At 34.8% G+C, this 16,426-nt stretch overlaps 1 protein-coding gene across 1 annotated transcript; it reads left to right on the top strand.

Moving 5' to 3' along the window:
- Nucleotides 1–1,742: 1,742 nt before the first annotated feature.
- LOC142975111 (lipase member H-like) lies at nucleotides 1,743–8,023 on the top strand. The gene is made up of 2 exons (XM_076117798.1): nucleotides 1,743–1,900; nucleotides 6,688–8,023. Exons 1-2 carry the CDS (start codon nucleotides 1,807–1,809, stop codon nucleotides 7,593–7,595), a joined length of 1,002 nt encoding a protein of 333 aa, XP_075973913.1. The 5' UTR covers nucleotides 1,743–1,806; the 3' UTR covers nucleotides 7,596–8,023.
- Nucleotides 8,024–16,426: the final 8,403 nt, after the last annotated feature.

The raw sequence follows: 16,426 nt of genomic DNA, 5'->3' as shown, positions 1-16,426 counted from the left end.
TCGGATCTTGCCCCTGAAAGAGGAATTTGAAAGGAAAGGGTGCTTCTTGCCTTTGCCTGCATCAAAATGTATTATTTTATTTAAAATTGTAACGAAAACTAAAATTATTATCATGCCAAACGGTCATATTTCTGGCCTTCCCATTCTAGCACGCTAAAAATGTTTATTTATTCCACAATAATTTAATGCAAAAGGGACGTATTTCAAAATATGCTACTGTTATATTATAAAATATAACTATACTTAACTAATATTGGATTGCAAAAAGGACGTATTTCAAATATGGCAATTTTGTAGTACAAAATAAAAAATAACAAATACTAATGTTTGAATGCAAAAAGGACGTTTTCCAAAATATGGCAGTTTTGTATTGTAAAATATAATCACATTAACTCGAAATTTTGCACCCAACACAGACATATTATGGATTGTGGCACTTTTTCATGCAACTGACGAGCATTTGCGTTGAATCTCCGGGCGCAACTCACAAAGTGGCTGTTTTACACTGACATTACCTGTCAAAGTGAGCTAATGCAAAAAGAGCAGTAAGTCAGTGCAGCCATAATATAAGCAAAAATGATGGGGGTTTTTTTTTACTATAAAATATAGTCGGTTCAGGTGTCATTTTTGCAATAAAACGATTTTCATTTTTTTTTGAGTTGTGGCCCTTTTGCATTGAAGGAGCGACATATTTGAATTGAATTGAAATTCGAGTAGGTATAATAGAATCTACTGGGACCTATCGGACCTCCTATTATTTCATCAACAATGTGGTTAATTACCACTTAATTATTAATCAGTTACCTGATCGAGTCACGTCTTGTCTTCGACCATCAACCAATTGAGTCTTAATTGGACCGGCCAATTATTGGCTCGTTTGACGCAGCGACGCATTGATCATCTTGATTGAAGTAGGTACCTACGAAATTCCACGAAACTAGATGACATTACTTAGTTTATATTAGTCAAAATAATTGTTAGTTTAATAGGTATTATGCACTCTTTTACTCCTTTACATTTTTCTTTAAACATCACGCTTGTTATTCCAGAAGAAGAAGGTAGGTAGGTATACCTATGGTGTTGTTAAAAAATCTCTGAAACTACTGACGGAAATTGAAATGCGTTTTGATTGAACTGGGAATGGAACCAGATGCCTAAGAATTTAAGAAATAACAGTTATGCAGTTACCTCTGTACTTTTCATATTTTCGAATTACCGGGTACCTACTATTCATTTAACTGTGTTCCTCACTAAATTAATAGACCTAAATTGAATCGTAATTTACACGGAAAGTAATCATTCTGTACACTACAAAAGGCAGGTATTTTACATAACAAAACAGCATACTGACTCATACCGTTAGTTTACTCACCAAACCGCGAGATGATCTAAATCATTATCACATCCAAGATAACTGATTCACAAATACATACCACTTGAAATAATACACACAACTCACACACGGTCATCTGATTCCAAACTAAGCAAAGCTTGATCTATGGTAACCAGATAACTGATAAACATAACATACTTATATACTTCTCAATACATCCTTATATGGATAAATTTATAACCAGGCGAAGAACAAATACTCGTGCTCACACTAATATTTGTCCCGGGTGGAATTAGAACCCGCTACACGCGGCGCTACGGTTATTGCGACAAGGTGACCACGTTAACCACTGCGCCAAACGTCCTCAAATAAGATCAATCGATTGTTAAAAAACTGCGCACGCGCATAAACTCAGTCATACAGTTGTCATTTGTCGTCAGACCGCCGGACGGAGCGGTCGTTAGGTTATCAATATGAATCATTTATTTTGTTTTGTTCTGAGTGCTCTGATCGCGTGTGTTTGTGGAGGACCATTCCGTGCGTTACTCTACTCTGATTGGATAACATGTAAGTGACGTCATTATTATAATCATGTTAGATTTGTGAACTGTTTATATAGTACGAGGTCGATTACCTTCGGTTAACTGGATTAGCGACAAAACTTCTAATACATTTTTTCCTTACATGTATTTGCCTTGATCTGTTAAAGGTCATTCCTTTAACCTTTTATCAAAGCAACAGAAAGTATGAGTTATCGCTAAAGAATAAATAATCGACTAAAAATACTTACGTCTGAGAATAACTATATTATTTCCAATTCAACGACTTTTGGCTTTTTAATACTGATTATAAAATTGCCCATAAGCATAATAATGAGATGATTACATATTTGAATATTATCTATCGTTTTATGTTCAAGTAAGAAAATAAAATTTATTCTTTTAATGACCTTTTTGTTAACGCATTTCTAAACTAAAACTGCTGTTGCATCAATTAAATAAATTAAATCTTAAATATTTCTTCATTTTTATCAATGACAACGCTCTGACAAACCTCTTTTGGCGGGTTAAACACCTTTGATAATGTTATCAGAAAAATAACAGCTATTGCAAAACTCTCATGAGTCATCTTTGACCAATACTATTTTCACCTTTTAAATATCGCGTTGCATGTACCTATATAAATACAAAATACACAATATTTAAGAATTAAACATTTTTTTAACAAATAATCATGTAATTTATATGCCTGGTTCATTATTTTATGTAACATGGCCGTTAACTCGTATTTTGGATTCCAACAAACAACGAACTATTCGTATAGTCTAACAACTCAGCGGATAGCCTAATATGAGGTAAGAATAGGAAGGTATAAAAAATTCTGAATATAGTTGCGTCAGTGGCTTGCAGGTTTATGCAGCTGATAGTAGCATATTTGATACAGCTATACTATATAAATACTATTTTAAAAATACACATAATCTATCAATAACAATATAGATAAATTACGCACGCTAAGATTCTAAAATAAGTGATCGGACTTGTAATAAAACCTCGTATTTACTTAGTCTTAAACAAAAATATTACCGATGAGAGTCCATCTTTTTAAGGTAGTGTAGCAGTTTTTAGCATGTTTTATTCAAGGCCAGTCACATATTTACCATAGGACCATGACACGGCCATTATCAAGGTAGGCCGTAGGCGTCCGGAAAATTAATTAAATACGTCATCATTGTGACATATAGACTTGTTAGTCACGAAAGTGTTTTGTTAGTCAATTTATTGTATGAGTTAATTAATTTATCGTAAGTATTTTTAGTTTCGTCTAGTCCTGTTACGATCCCCAAAACTTTGGCTGGAAAAGACTTTGTCAAATCAAGTCTTTTCCTCTCCGCTTGGGTCTACCGCGTCTGCATTGACCATTAACTGGCACCCAGTTACTGAGAAGATTTGATTAACTCTCTTTTTCTTTGTTTTGAATTCTTCTTTATGAATAGACAGTTTATGTCTGACTTTATACGCGGGGATTTTTATAATGTTTAGAAAATACAATCAGACTCGAAACTATTTGAGTATCACTCTAATATTTGCTACATGTTGGACCGACCATCCAGTAGTAGTTACGTGGTGATCACTATAGTCGACTTACAGCCTAGTTAAGGTCAAAATGTCAAACACGAAGACCTTGTGTGGTATCTGCGAAAATGTTCGCGAAGCATCAGCCCATAGCGAGTAATCCTAGTTATTTATCAAAAGAATATTTTCAGCAGTTATGATGTTCACAAAGAGAATATGTAGACACAAACGTTAATTAAAATATCTACCGTTCTTTATTACTTATGTTATTAAGTTTCTCATTACTCAAAGGAATTTAATTATTTGTTTATTTTTCCAAGTAATTTAATATCTTGGGTACCTATCAAAAACAGTACAAGTAAAAAATATGTAACGAACGTAAATAATTATGATTCAGAGTATTTTTGTGGGTTTTCCTTCCTGTCTGGAAAGATATTGTATGTTTGGTTTCTTAGGTATAACTTTAGATGCATTTTGTACGCTTACAGCCAAACACTTAAAACGTCACTTAATTTTAAGTAACTCTAAAAGTTATAGTTATCGTTACCAATACACATCAAAAACTAAATTAAGTGTCGTTTGAGTATTAGGCCGTTAGGCCAATATCGATCGACTACTTAGTAGAGAGACTTGGTGTAGGTACAATTTCTAGATAAGAATAAAGAATTCTACGATTTTCTACATAAAGTAGCTGTATCAAACAGCAACGCTGACAAGCACGCTGGTCACTGATTTTTAAAATGTTGAATTTTCTGCACATCCACCAGCCGCGAACCTTATATGTTGGACTATAGTTCTATACCATGCAGCAGCCGTTTATGGGTAGCAAAGGCTTTTTCCGTAAACACCTCAGATTCATTGACTCGGCAACAATCATGGCTATGCACCTTTGGCATTTTTACCTACGTCTAATTCTGTATTATTAGGGAACAATCATTGTAACTACCGTTAGTTTTGTATAGTTGTTACGTAATTATAAGTCGGAATTATTAAAGCTTATTAAACCTGGAGACCTCTGACTTCTTTAATTACCTCTATTGTCGTAATTACAAAGATCAAGATTTACGTGTCTAATAAATCACGAAATCTTAATTTTTTAACTCGGTACGCTGTGGGCATAGAATAACAAATCTATGAGGAGTATAGTAAAAGCTGTCACTTGTCTCCAAGTTTCTAAGTCAATTAAAATAAACTATCGAAAGAAATCGACAATATTAAACAAATTTTAGGCATGCAAGGCCTTTCCTCACGATGTTTTCCTTCACCGTTAGATCAAGTTATAATTATTTCTAATACACATAACTTCGAAAAGTCATTGGTGTGTTGCCTCGGATTCGAAACTGCGTCCACTTGCGTGAGAGGTGCCAACCTAAACCACTCGGCTATCACTGCCATACTTTACGAGATCCTATATAGCACTATGAGACTACCACTCATTCAACATAGTCTAAATATCAAGCAAACTAAGGTGGACAATCCCTACATCATAATCTAAAAGCAAAACATTTTGTAAAACTATGTTTAATTGTTTTGTAAACCTAAAAATTAACTTAATGAAAACGTAAGTATTCTAGTATGAAGTGCATTAATAGATGTTTTTCAATGAAGCTGCAGTAAATTGTACAGATTACTGTCTATTCATAAACGAACGTTTAGTAAAGTATAATGTATAGCTATTAAACATGAATGATGTTCAATTATCTCGAATGAGTATAACTGAAACGTTATTGTGTTTGTTGATAGTAATGCAGTTTTAGTTTTATTCCGTTACTGTCTCACTAGGCAACGGTCTCTTCCCGAACGAAAGAAAATTAAATAAGCCCCGGTCAATATTCGGATAGATAATTTCTATTAAATTAACTAACTGCGCAGGATTGCGTGCCCAAGGCCATGCTTAGTAATACGCAATTATTTACACTCTATTTTCTATTAGGTACTCTCATAGCCGCGGGGAAAAAGAATTCATGCGACTGACGTAGACTCAAGTCCAATTCTTGTTCTCCAGTATTCTTCAATCCATGATTCCATCTTCCAAATTACCGGACATTACTGACAGATCTCTACTCAACTATTTTAACAATCTACTACAACTAATTTAAAATGAATGCAAGCAATCTGCTTTAATTTAGCATTCATGACTGTGGCACCATCTCTGCCAGTTAAAGATCAAACCGTAGATATCTAAATATATGTCTAAATCAAAGGTGATAGTTTAAGGTGACTGACTGACTGACATAGTGGTGTATCAACGCACAGCCCAAACCACTGGACGGATCGGGCTGAAATTTGGCATGCAGGTAGGTTATAACGTAGGCATCCGCTAAGAAAGGATTTTGATCAATTCTGTCCCCAAGGGGATAAAATATGGGATGAAAGTTTGTACGATAATTATGTCTTAAGTCACAAACCCCGCTGACGAAGACGGACAAAAGCTAGTTTGAATATATTTTGTTCTATGTTATATAGAGCAAACATAACAAACACGTTAAACAAATGATTCCACAAATAGTTACGATCATTGTGTGAAACGTTGTCTAATCAATCTGTCAGGAACTACGCATAATTGTTCCCTTGATTTCAATAAGCTATTGTTACGACTGTGAAATAACAGCGCTGACGGAAATCTGTCTCGTTCTATGTAGCTAATGTTGTTTTGGATGTGTTATGATGTTTGGTGAAATGGTATGTAATTCAATACTCTTGGAAATTAGTAAATATTCACACAATTTAGGTATTTTGAAAGATGATATTAAAATGAAGTGCTAATGGATACGACTATTGAGTAGTTATTAGGATCGATGAGAGATGATTTTGAAGAAACTGTTCTTGTGAAAATTTATTATATCAAAACAAACTTAAACTTTAAACTATGCCTTGCACACATGATACTAGTAGGATGTAAGATGCACAACGGGGCTTAAGTGCGCTGACCTTGTGAATGTTTTGATCGAGTAACACTGATTGTGGTCACGGGTTCACAAAAATTTAATAAAACACGGCACAATAGTGGAAATCCTAGGAAATTTTACATTAGTAATAGCAAAAGATTTCGCTCATTAGTTCCTTAATAACGTCACTCAAACGAAAGGTTTTTGTTACGTCAAAGAATGGGCATAAGCTTATTGATATGCTTCTTTCCTTATGAGTAAGACGTAACTCCAAGCACTATAGTAACAAACAAAAACTAACGTCATCAAAAGGGGAAATACCTCTTATCAATCTAATGACTCACTACTTTCGGCATGAACCTTACTTACAGAAAATCGTTCTACTTTCCAGGTGACCACGACAAAAACCTGGACTACGGTGTCAGCGAGGTCCAAATATTCTTCTATGACTTCCAGAACAATTTCAACCTATCTTTCCCGATCGACAGTGCAGTTGAAGGCATCACGACTAGCTACAATCTAGACGTTACCAGACGGCTCATCTTCTTCAATCCTGGCTACAAATCCCACATAGCGAAGAACACAGAAGACCTGATCAGACAAACTTTCAGCAATGTACCAAACATCTACCTAATCATAGTAGACCATTCCATGTACACATCAGCGAAGGGAGGCAAGATCGCCAGCTACGAAAGATCAGTCAAACACGCTTACTACATCGGTACAGCTCTTGGAAACTTCTTAGCTGGTCTCCATAAAAAAGGATTCCCATCAAACAAAATTCATTGCATAGGACACAGTTTGGGCAGTCAAATGCTCGGATATACTGGTACGAAATACACTAAATTAACTAATGAAAAGATTTGGAGGATCACAGCATTAGATCCAGCTGGTCCTTGCTTCTCTAACGGATTAGTAGAAGACCAGATCAGATCTGGAGTAGCTCAATACGTGGAAGTATACCATTGTAATGCTGGAGGCTTAGGAACTACATCTGTGCTAGCTGATACAGATTTCTTCTTCAATAAAGGTGGGAAGAAACAGCCTCCTTGTCACGCAGGCATTATCCCTGGTAAAGGAGAGAGTGATTCAGCGAAATGTAGCCACAAAGCTTGTGTGAGATACTACGCTATGTCTGTGCAGTTGAAGAATGGGTTCCTGGCTTGGGCCTGCGATTCCTACGACCATTATTCTGAAGGGAAATGTTCTGCTAACGAAGTGACCATTGCTGGTTATAATAACCCAGGGAATGCGACTGGTGTTTTCTATTTGTCTACTGAATTGTATGGTATAGAATAGTTGTGATGATTTAATGTTATTTTGTGATATTTTACTGTAGAATAGTTATTTTAATTTTAGTTTTATTCTCTTAGATTTATTGTGTCTTCTGAGATGATACCTAAATTGGACGTTCAACTTTAAATGTAAGTTAAATAGGAATCTAAACCGTTTATTTTTCATTGCAATTTGTTAATTACTTAAATAGAAGGAATTATGTAGGTAGCTCATAAAGTAATTTTATGCTGAAATTGTACAATGTATATCGTATAGTGATTAATAATTACACGGTAGCCTTTTAGAACAAATTGTTGTGATAACGTAACTTGGTGCAACGCGTTATATAAATATTTTTAAGAAATTACCTTTTATTTAACTGTTGTTTTAAATATATTTTATTTTTGCATTTTGTTTATGCATTCAAATAAAAAGAAATAGTACAAAACATATTTAATTTTGTAATCTTTGATTGGCATAGAATACTGTACCTTATTCTAACATTCTTTAGTTTGAATACGATTACTAGCAAAACATTATTTCTTAACACGTGTTTGCAAAAGATTTTAATATCATTATTTAGGTAACGTAAACCAAAACCAGACAAAACATGTAACATTATGTAAATGGTTATATTGTATTACATGAAACATATTTATACTAATGAATATTTATAAAGATTAAACATGCAAAACTCTGTCTGTTAGATTTTCACGCCTATACCGCTGCAGTGATTTTGATGAAATTCTACAAGGAGATAGTTTAAAACCTGTAGCTCGCTTCTGTACAGCCACTACTTTCGAGAATCGAGCACTTGACATTTAAAATAAGCTGCCAAAATAGTTCTGACGGCACCCGCTAGGGGCGCTGATCAGATTTTTACACAAAACTTCTCGATAGTCTCCGGTTGTCGATAGTCGATAGTGGTAGAGATCCGCGATACTGGTGTAAGGTTAGATTGTTACAGGCCCTAGAATTATTGGATAGAGATTAAAGTGTGTACGCGGGCGGTGTCGCGTGGTTTAGCTAGTGTGTACTCAAATAAAAGTGAACGGTACCGTTGCATTTAATTACATATTGTTTACTATGACGCATAATTTTTATGAGTAATGTATTTTAAAGTTTTCCTTAAGAACAAGGTCGTAAGAAAGTAAGTTCCTATTTCAAGGTTCAATTAGTATAATATAATAGCCAGGTGAGCTCACTGGTTGGTAGTTTCTTTGGCGTATTGTTATCAAATTCGCCTCTAATAGTTGATAATCAATATTTACCCAGTAGTCGTATAGCACGAGGCTAAACTACTACTGGGTAAAGACTGAACTAAGAGAAGTAAGAGATGCAGAATAGCTTTAAATAACGTTGGTACAGGTTAACTAGTAAACATATAAAAGAGAGATGTTTTAAAATTATTTAATACTAGCTGACCCGCGCAACTTCGCTTGCGTCACCTAAGAGAATGGGTCAAAATTTTCCCCGTTTTTGTAACATTTTTCATTGCTACTCCGCTCCTAATGACCGTAGCGTGATGTTATATAGCCTATAGCCTTCCGCGATAAATAGGCTATCTAACACTGAAAGAATTTTTCAAGTCAGACCAGTAGTTCCTGAGATTAGCGCGTTCAAACAAACAAACAAATAAACAAACAAACAAACAAACAAACAAACAAACAAACAAACTCTTTAGCTTTATTATATTAGTATAGATCTAGCAGGGCAAAACTATAGTATTTTAATTCATTTTCTGTATCAGTCAATCACCCACATAAACAGCATGAATAATTAAGTGTAAAAACTGCAGCGAACAACATTGTATAAATACTTCGATCTATCATAGATGATTGGAAGAACTTACAAAAACGCGACGTCTTATGCCTTCTTTTCGGTCCTGTCCTTATCCCACGTTGAGTAGGGTTTAACATTGTTTCGTTCTCCAAAACATGTTGTAAAGAGATTTGGCAGACTTTTGCAACTGGTTAAAACCAACCCTCTTGGGGAATCCTACGTGCATTACAGCAGTGGTGGTTCTTTAACCCGTATAGAAATGTGGGTTATTGGTGGGAGTGGAACTATGGGACACTACAGCTCTGTGAGAGGTGTTGGTGAAGGTTGCAGTGGCTCGGGTATCGCAAGTACAAATTATTATCGGACAGCTCCATAGGTATAATGTTATAGGTATCTATCGCTTTAATAAAATTAAAGTAACTAGACACGTTTGTTTTAAGAATTTCCTCAACGCATTTTCCTGTTCTACTGAAGATTTGTTACAGGAATCACCGTAGGTACTTACAAATAATACCTTCGTTAGCTTGTTTGCTAATTATTATTATTATTAATAACAATCATTTGTTTTGTTGCTTATTATCTTACGTAAAAGATTATGTAGTTGATTATAAATTATGTATGTTTGTATGTCTGTTACTCAGTTATAACTATTTGAAAGCCGCTTTGGTGTAGGTACGTTGTTTTCTCCCTTTAATTATTGTGACACGTCAAATCAGCAATGTTCTGAATAGTGACCATTAATTTCACGTTTATTAGTTGTTCATGGACGTTACCGTTGACGGCAGTTCATAGTAGTAAAGAATCGAGCTCTTGTATAGTCATAAAATGAGGTTCAGAACTCTAGAATTAAGATGTTTATTAGCAGGTATAACATGTACCTTCATGTGTGAAACAAAATTAATTTTGATAATGTCCTCCTAGCCGATATACGGCTACGGCGGTCAGTTTCATTGAAACTGGCCATCTGTGCAGGACTTTGTTTATAGTGTCCAAGAGTGTCCATCAATTCCATCACTCTCATAGTTCGGTGGGACGGATAACCGACACGACCAGTGAGAGGTCAGGCGCAGGACCGCCGGATTTACGTGCTCTCCGAGGCACGGATCTTCGACCTCAACTTCCCAACTCCGGGCAATCTCTAAGAAATTCTTAACAGAAAATCTCAGAAAATACTTTTTGGCCCGACCCAGGATTCGAACCCGAGACCTCTCGCACGGCAGCCGCATATACTACCGACCGCACCACAGAGGCAGTTAATTTTGATAATACGATGACGCATAAGAAAGTAGGTGCTTTCTTATATTCAAAATTAATTCACTTAAAAAAATATTGTTTAAACAACTGGTTTAGTATGCTAGGGATTCCCAACACGTTGGGATTCCCTTGGCCCAGTGGTTGCCTATGCTTAGTTGTTATTGTAATCATATCACGTAATATTTGAAATGAAACGTGATGATCAATTATTTGATTACATTTGCGATTCTTTTCGCTGAATGTGTTTGTACCTATAGACAATGACACATAACGAGGAAACAATCGAATTAAAACAACTTCTGATGATAATTTTATTGTCAAAATGTTATTGATTTTTCTACAAAATATAGCACTTCGAAGTAGTCGAATGCAGTAAGTAATACAATTATTTCATTTCCATTTAATTTAATGTCCATAATTCATTTATACCTTCAAGGAAATAAATAAATAAATACTTAGGTACCCCTACAAACTTCCAATTTGTTGATTTAAGTTTGTTAATTTAACTATCAACCCAACCATCAAGATATTTTACATTTACTAAATATTCATCAGCGCCCCTAGCGTCTTTTTTAAGAACTAACATTTGGCAAGTACTCTAAAATGTCAAATATTTGATACGCGGGTGACGCAATAACCGCTCCACAGTAAACCTGCGTTTAAATAACAGAGAGAAGCAAGACAATAAAAACTGTAACATCTTATTTAAGATCTGCCGTATTCCCCCCTCAATTTATACACACATACATCCATAAAGACATAGGGAAGAAGAAATGATGGGGCTCATAACTCATGGCTATGGTGTGAGCGAGATTTATGTTCGCCAAACGTAATGTGACCTCGTGAAAAATGTTTAAGATCCCTTATTTGTTTTTTTGGAGATGTTTTGGGAATTGGGTGGTGTGCCAAGACTGAAAGATGGTGAGGAATGATGTTACTTTAAGTAAATGCTAGTTTCGAATTCAGGATGACGTTTTCGATCGGTATAAATTAGGTAAACGAATAAAATCATGTCAAAGGAACCATGTAGTTGCATTTTTAAGTTATCGCGTCAAATTGCAGCTAAAACGACTTACTAGTTGAAATATAACACGTCACTTTCTTTGTGTAATCTAGAATTTAAGTATATAAATAAGTGTGTCAGATATTTTAGTAAAACATTCGTAACTAAATCATTTGCTTATGACTATCCCATCATGATTCAGGTAAGACCGTAAAGGAATATTTTTTTGAAACTTCTTCGACCGTGGCTAGAAGCACCAACTATTAGCTGTCTATAAAATCAAACATATAATTATGCAAATAAACTTTCATTTATTGTATGAATTGTCATGAAAATGTAACTATAGCATTTTCCCTCCAAAGCTGTAGGTACCTACCAACTTTAATTGAAAATTCGTCCAAAAATAAACAATTTAGCAGGTTCAACTCGAGCGCGAGGTCGGTTGACCAGCGATGCTACTATCGTCTCATTGGATAATCACTTCCCTACATGAATGGAACAATTGTGCTGAACACGTTAATGATTTGATTGGGCTAAGGTGAAGGATAGGTGCAAAACTGCGAACTTTATAATTCTACATACATAGTTATTTATTCTATACTGGCTGACCCGCGCAGCTCCGCTCACGCTTTCTTGTTTTTATTTAATACAGCGCATTTTCTAATTTATTCACCTTTTACACTTTCTCTGGACTTCCACAAATAATTCAAGACCAAAATTCGCCAAATCGGTCCAGCCGTTCTAGGTTTAGCGAGACTAACGAACAGCAATTCATTTTTATTTATATAGAAGAAGAAGATAAGTACGTAGCTTATGAGATGTTTTTCTTTTGTTTGCGTGTTGTTGGTGGACATAAAGTCAAGACATGTTGAGCCTGTGATGTCACTATACGGCCAATAGATTAAAACCAAACCGATTTTAACGTTTTTTTCGGAACTTGAAGACTTTAAGTATACAGTGCCAGCGAGAAAGATTGTTCCGCTCCGATTGAACTAACTTTGTGCGGCGCTGTAATAAATTATAATTTTATTAAGAAGTTAATACACTATTGGTATTTACTATCCTTACTTAGAAGATCACGCAAAAACATATATTCAGCATCGTTATGGATATATTGTTTACTCGCAGAGATATCCTTCAGACATGATCAAAAATGTTAGCATCTGTGTGTAGTGGGTGTTTTGTTGCAATAATATTTGATTGAACGAATTGAGCGTCGCACATGTGGATGCAAATGTTGACATCAGTATTCCCACATCTGTGGACCACGTTTAAAAAACAATCTGCATAATATCAGTCGCAAATAATACAGAGACAGACAGATTAAAAACTTGTCTTCAAAATGTTTTTTAAAACAGTGTAAAAGAAAATCCGCAAAATAATCGGCTCCGTACATAATCCAATAGAACCTTGTTACTGATATAATAGCTAAAGATGGAAATTTAAGTATGTTTATTTACCTAATAGACGACACAAAACGAGTTTATAGGATATTTTTTACAAGTTGTTTTCGCACAGAACTGGATATTTGAGTCCCACCAAACATAAATTGTAATGTAACTTGCCCGTCTCATGAACAACTAAGGGCTACAACAGACTAATCTAAACAAACATTAGTGTACATACATGTTGAACAGCTGTAACTAAAACTGCTTAGTATAATGTATTTAGAAGCACATAGTAGGGGCGTCTCGACCGCAAACCGCGCAACGCCCTCACGAGTTGATACCGTACTCGCTACTGTCGAAACTTTATAAAAATACTATTCCCCATTTAATCTGTAACGAAAGTTTAATTTAAGCGGCGTTTTTTTGTTAAGCTTTATGTAGAGCGGATTGTTTGGATTGCAACTGTTTCAACGGCTTTGTTTCGTAAAAGGATTGTTATAGTTGAATGTTCAAATAGGATAAATGCTTTTTCGGATTACTTTTGTGACACTGCGATTGTAAATAAATATATAGTAGTAAATTTTTTTGACCTCAGATATTGACAGCTTTGTTTATGGTAAAAACTTTAAACTAATGTTTATGTAAGTAATGTTCTTGAGCTTTGAGAATTAACAAACATTTCAGAAAATCTATATCGCTATTAGTACATAATGTATGCAGAAAAGAGTTAAAAACAGACTAAGAAAAAAGTACGGGTCTCTTTCTTAATTGAGAGAAATCTTTACATTGAGTCTACTTGCCGGAGTGAGATGACTTTGCATCCCATCAAGATCTCATAACATTTAAGCTGCGCATCGCATGTTTAATATAGAATAGAATACTAAACTAACGCGAACATGTATTTTACCTTAAAATGCCTAACATTCCGGGGCAGGTTGCCCTCGCCGTGGTCGCAGGCTGAATGGAGCAGCGATGACAGGACTTCGTGTATATGAGGAGGACGAAAGCCACCCTTATATTTTGGTTTCTTCAACCACAACCATCAAGATCTGTCTAAGAAGTAATGAACATTGAATTATTCTTATAGTATAGTAAAGACACAGGAAACTAGTACATAGTGCCTCGAACCGTTAAATCTTCGTTTTGAAGTACAAAGTCGATGTTGCACTCAATTATTTTGTAGGAACATTAGCAGTAATGCATGTGGCCCAAGATTTATGGGACTGCTTTCCTTAACGGCGAGCTAAGGGTGTGGGTACGCTGGTGGACCACTCGTAATGTAAACAGATGGTGATTAGGATATTTAAATAAAACTATTTTAAAGAAGATTATATGGACAAGAATTCTCTTTGACTACGCAATTACTAAATAACTAGAGGCCACTCGCGACTTCGTCCACGTGAAAACCCTTACCGTGTAAATCCCGATCCCTCCGGAACTCCGAGATAAAGCCTATGTGTTATTCTGGTTTTTCAGCTACCTACATACCAAATTTCATCGTAATCGATTCAGTAGTATTTGCGTGAAAGCGTAACAAAAATCCATACGTATATATACATAATTACAAATTTTAATAATATAGTTTACTAGCTGACCCGCGCAACCTCGCTTGCGTCACGTAAGAGAGAATGGGAATTTTCCCCGTTTTTGTAACATTTTTCGTTACTACTCCGCTCCTAATGGTCGTAGCGTGATGATATATAGCCTATAGCCTTCCTCGATAAATGGGCTATCTAACTGTGAAAGAATTTCGGACCAGCAGTTCCTGAGATTAGCGCGTTCAAACAAACAAACAACTTCAGCTTTATAATATTAAGTATAGATTAACAGATTGAATGAAGGAATAGTTTGCTTAGATACTGTCGGATTGGTTATTGTAACGATAACTGTTAAAGAAGTACAGTTCAGAATTATTTATTGGTTTCTGTATTATTTTGGTTATTTTTACACCACAATCCAAGTAAACTGAAAGCAAGATTTTACGAGTCGTATGTAGGACCAAATTAAAAATCTTATACACTTGTAAGTAAGCTTCCTTTTTATTTTTATCGCCGTAAATCTGTGAATTGTAACCGGAGAGCCTTTAAATTCAATTCAAATAATATCTTTTAGTAATGATATTTTCTCTTGTAAACTTTTGTAAGAACAAACCGCTCTCAACATGTTCACGTCCTTAACTAAATGCATTGCTATACATATACATACATACAGTCCTATGTAAGGAATGTAATGAGAGCATGTGGTAATGACGGAGTTGGTAATGAGGCAAGGATGCCTTTTACTTATGAGTTGCGTGATTTATAGATTTGTTTAAAACTCATAGCTTGTAAGGGGTACCCTTAACAATAAAGTTTAGGACAGATTTTTTGTTATATTATTTTTATTTTGTGGCTTTTCTATATAAGCTTTAAGAAAATATTAATCAGAAAATGTTATTTTACAGAAAAGTCAACCCTCGGCGTTGCAGTCGATCGTAATAATTTATTTTTATTTATAAAGGCTAACCTGATTTTTAAGTTTTTAAAAAGTATGCTGTGACTCAATTTTGAACAAAAAATAAACTATTTTAGTAAGTAATGTGACGAATTACTGAAAACTCAGTAATAACTTACACCTAAAAACGCATTCTTTAACTAGACTCTCTGTTTATGATTATGTTTGGTGAAAAGAATAGCTTCAATCAATATTTTCAGGCAAAGCCGTGTAAACAAACTAATACTAACATAAACTAAAAACAATTTATCATAATTAACGAGTATAGATAAACAAAACAAGGGATCATCTAACAAAGTTCATTAATAGAACAATACAGTTCTACGAGAACAAATTGTTTGCGCGTTAATAATGCACGCTCATTATAATCATATACAGTTGTGAGCAAAAATATATTATGTATAAAAATATATTTTTCAGTAACTTGTACTACTTTTACTGGTAACTCTTATAAAAACTTTCTTTTAAATAAAATTTATACCTCTGCTAAGTCCGGCTCTAAAATGGCAAATTATAAAAGTGGCACATAGAGAAATAATAATGTAAACATAAAAAAAAATATATAATGTTACAATTTCGAACTTATCATTAAATACCTTTTCTGTTTTTATTCTTATTGGTACTATGTATGAAAATAACTTCTACCGAAATAAAACCATTTTTACAATAACAAACGACAGTCATTTTACTGTTTCGTAAATAAAAATTAGATTTAAAATGACATAAGCCTATGTCACACGCAAGACGTTAGAATTAGCATACTGGGATCTAAGTGTAGTTGGATAAGCCACGACACAGCTAGACCAGGTGATGGCAGCCAGAGCCAAGTCTTAACCGAATAGCGTCTAATGACGGTCAAAATGTATGCGGAGTGTCTGGTAGCAATCTTGGTGGACGATATAAGGCAATGCGTGCCTGAATGGGATTAGCACGAG

Source organism: Anticarsia gemmatalis, chromosome 8 (genome assembly GCF_050436995.1).
Source record: "Anticarsia gemmatalis isolate Benzon Research Colony breed Stoneville strain chromosome 8, ilAntGemm2 primary, whole genome shotgun sequence".
Lineage (NCBI taxonomy): Eukaryota > Metazoa > Arthropoda > Insecta > Lepidoptera > Erebidae > Anticarsia > Anticarsia gemmatalis.
Note: the sequence above shows the minus strand (reverse complement) of the source record. Positions and strands in the feature narration are given on the sequence as shown.

Coding starts and splice junctions, on each gene's coding strand:
- LOC142975111 (XM_076117798.1), top strand. CDS start 1,807: ATGAATCATTTATTTTGTTTTGTTCTGAGTGCTCTGATCGCGTGTGTT. Junction 1,901..6,687: donor CTACTCTGATTGGATAACAT/GTAAGTGACGTC, acceptor TCTACTTTCCAG/GTGACCACGACAAAAACCTG.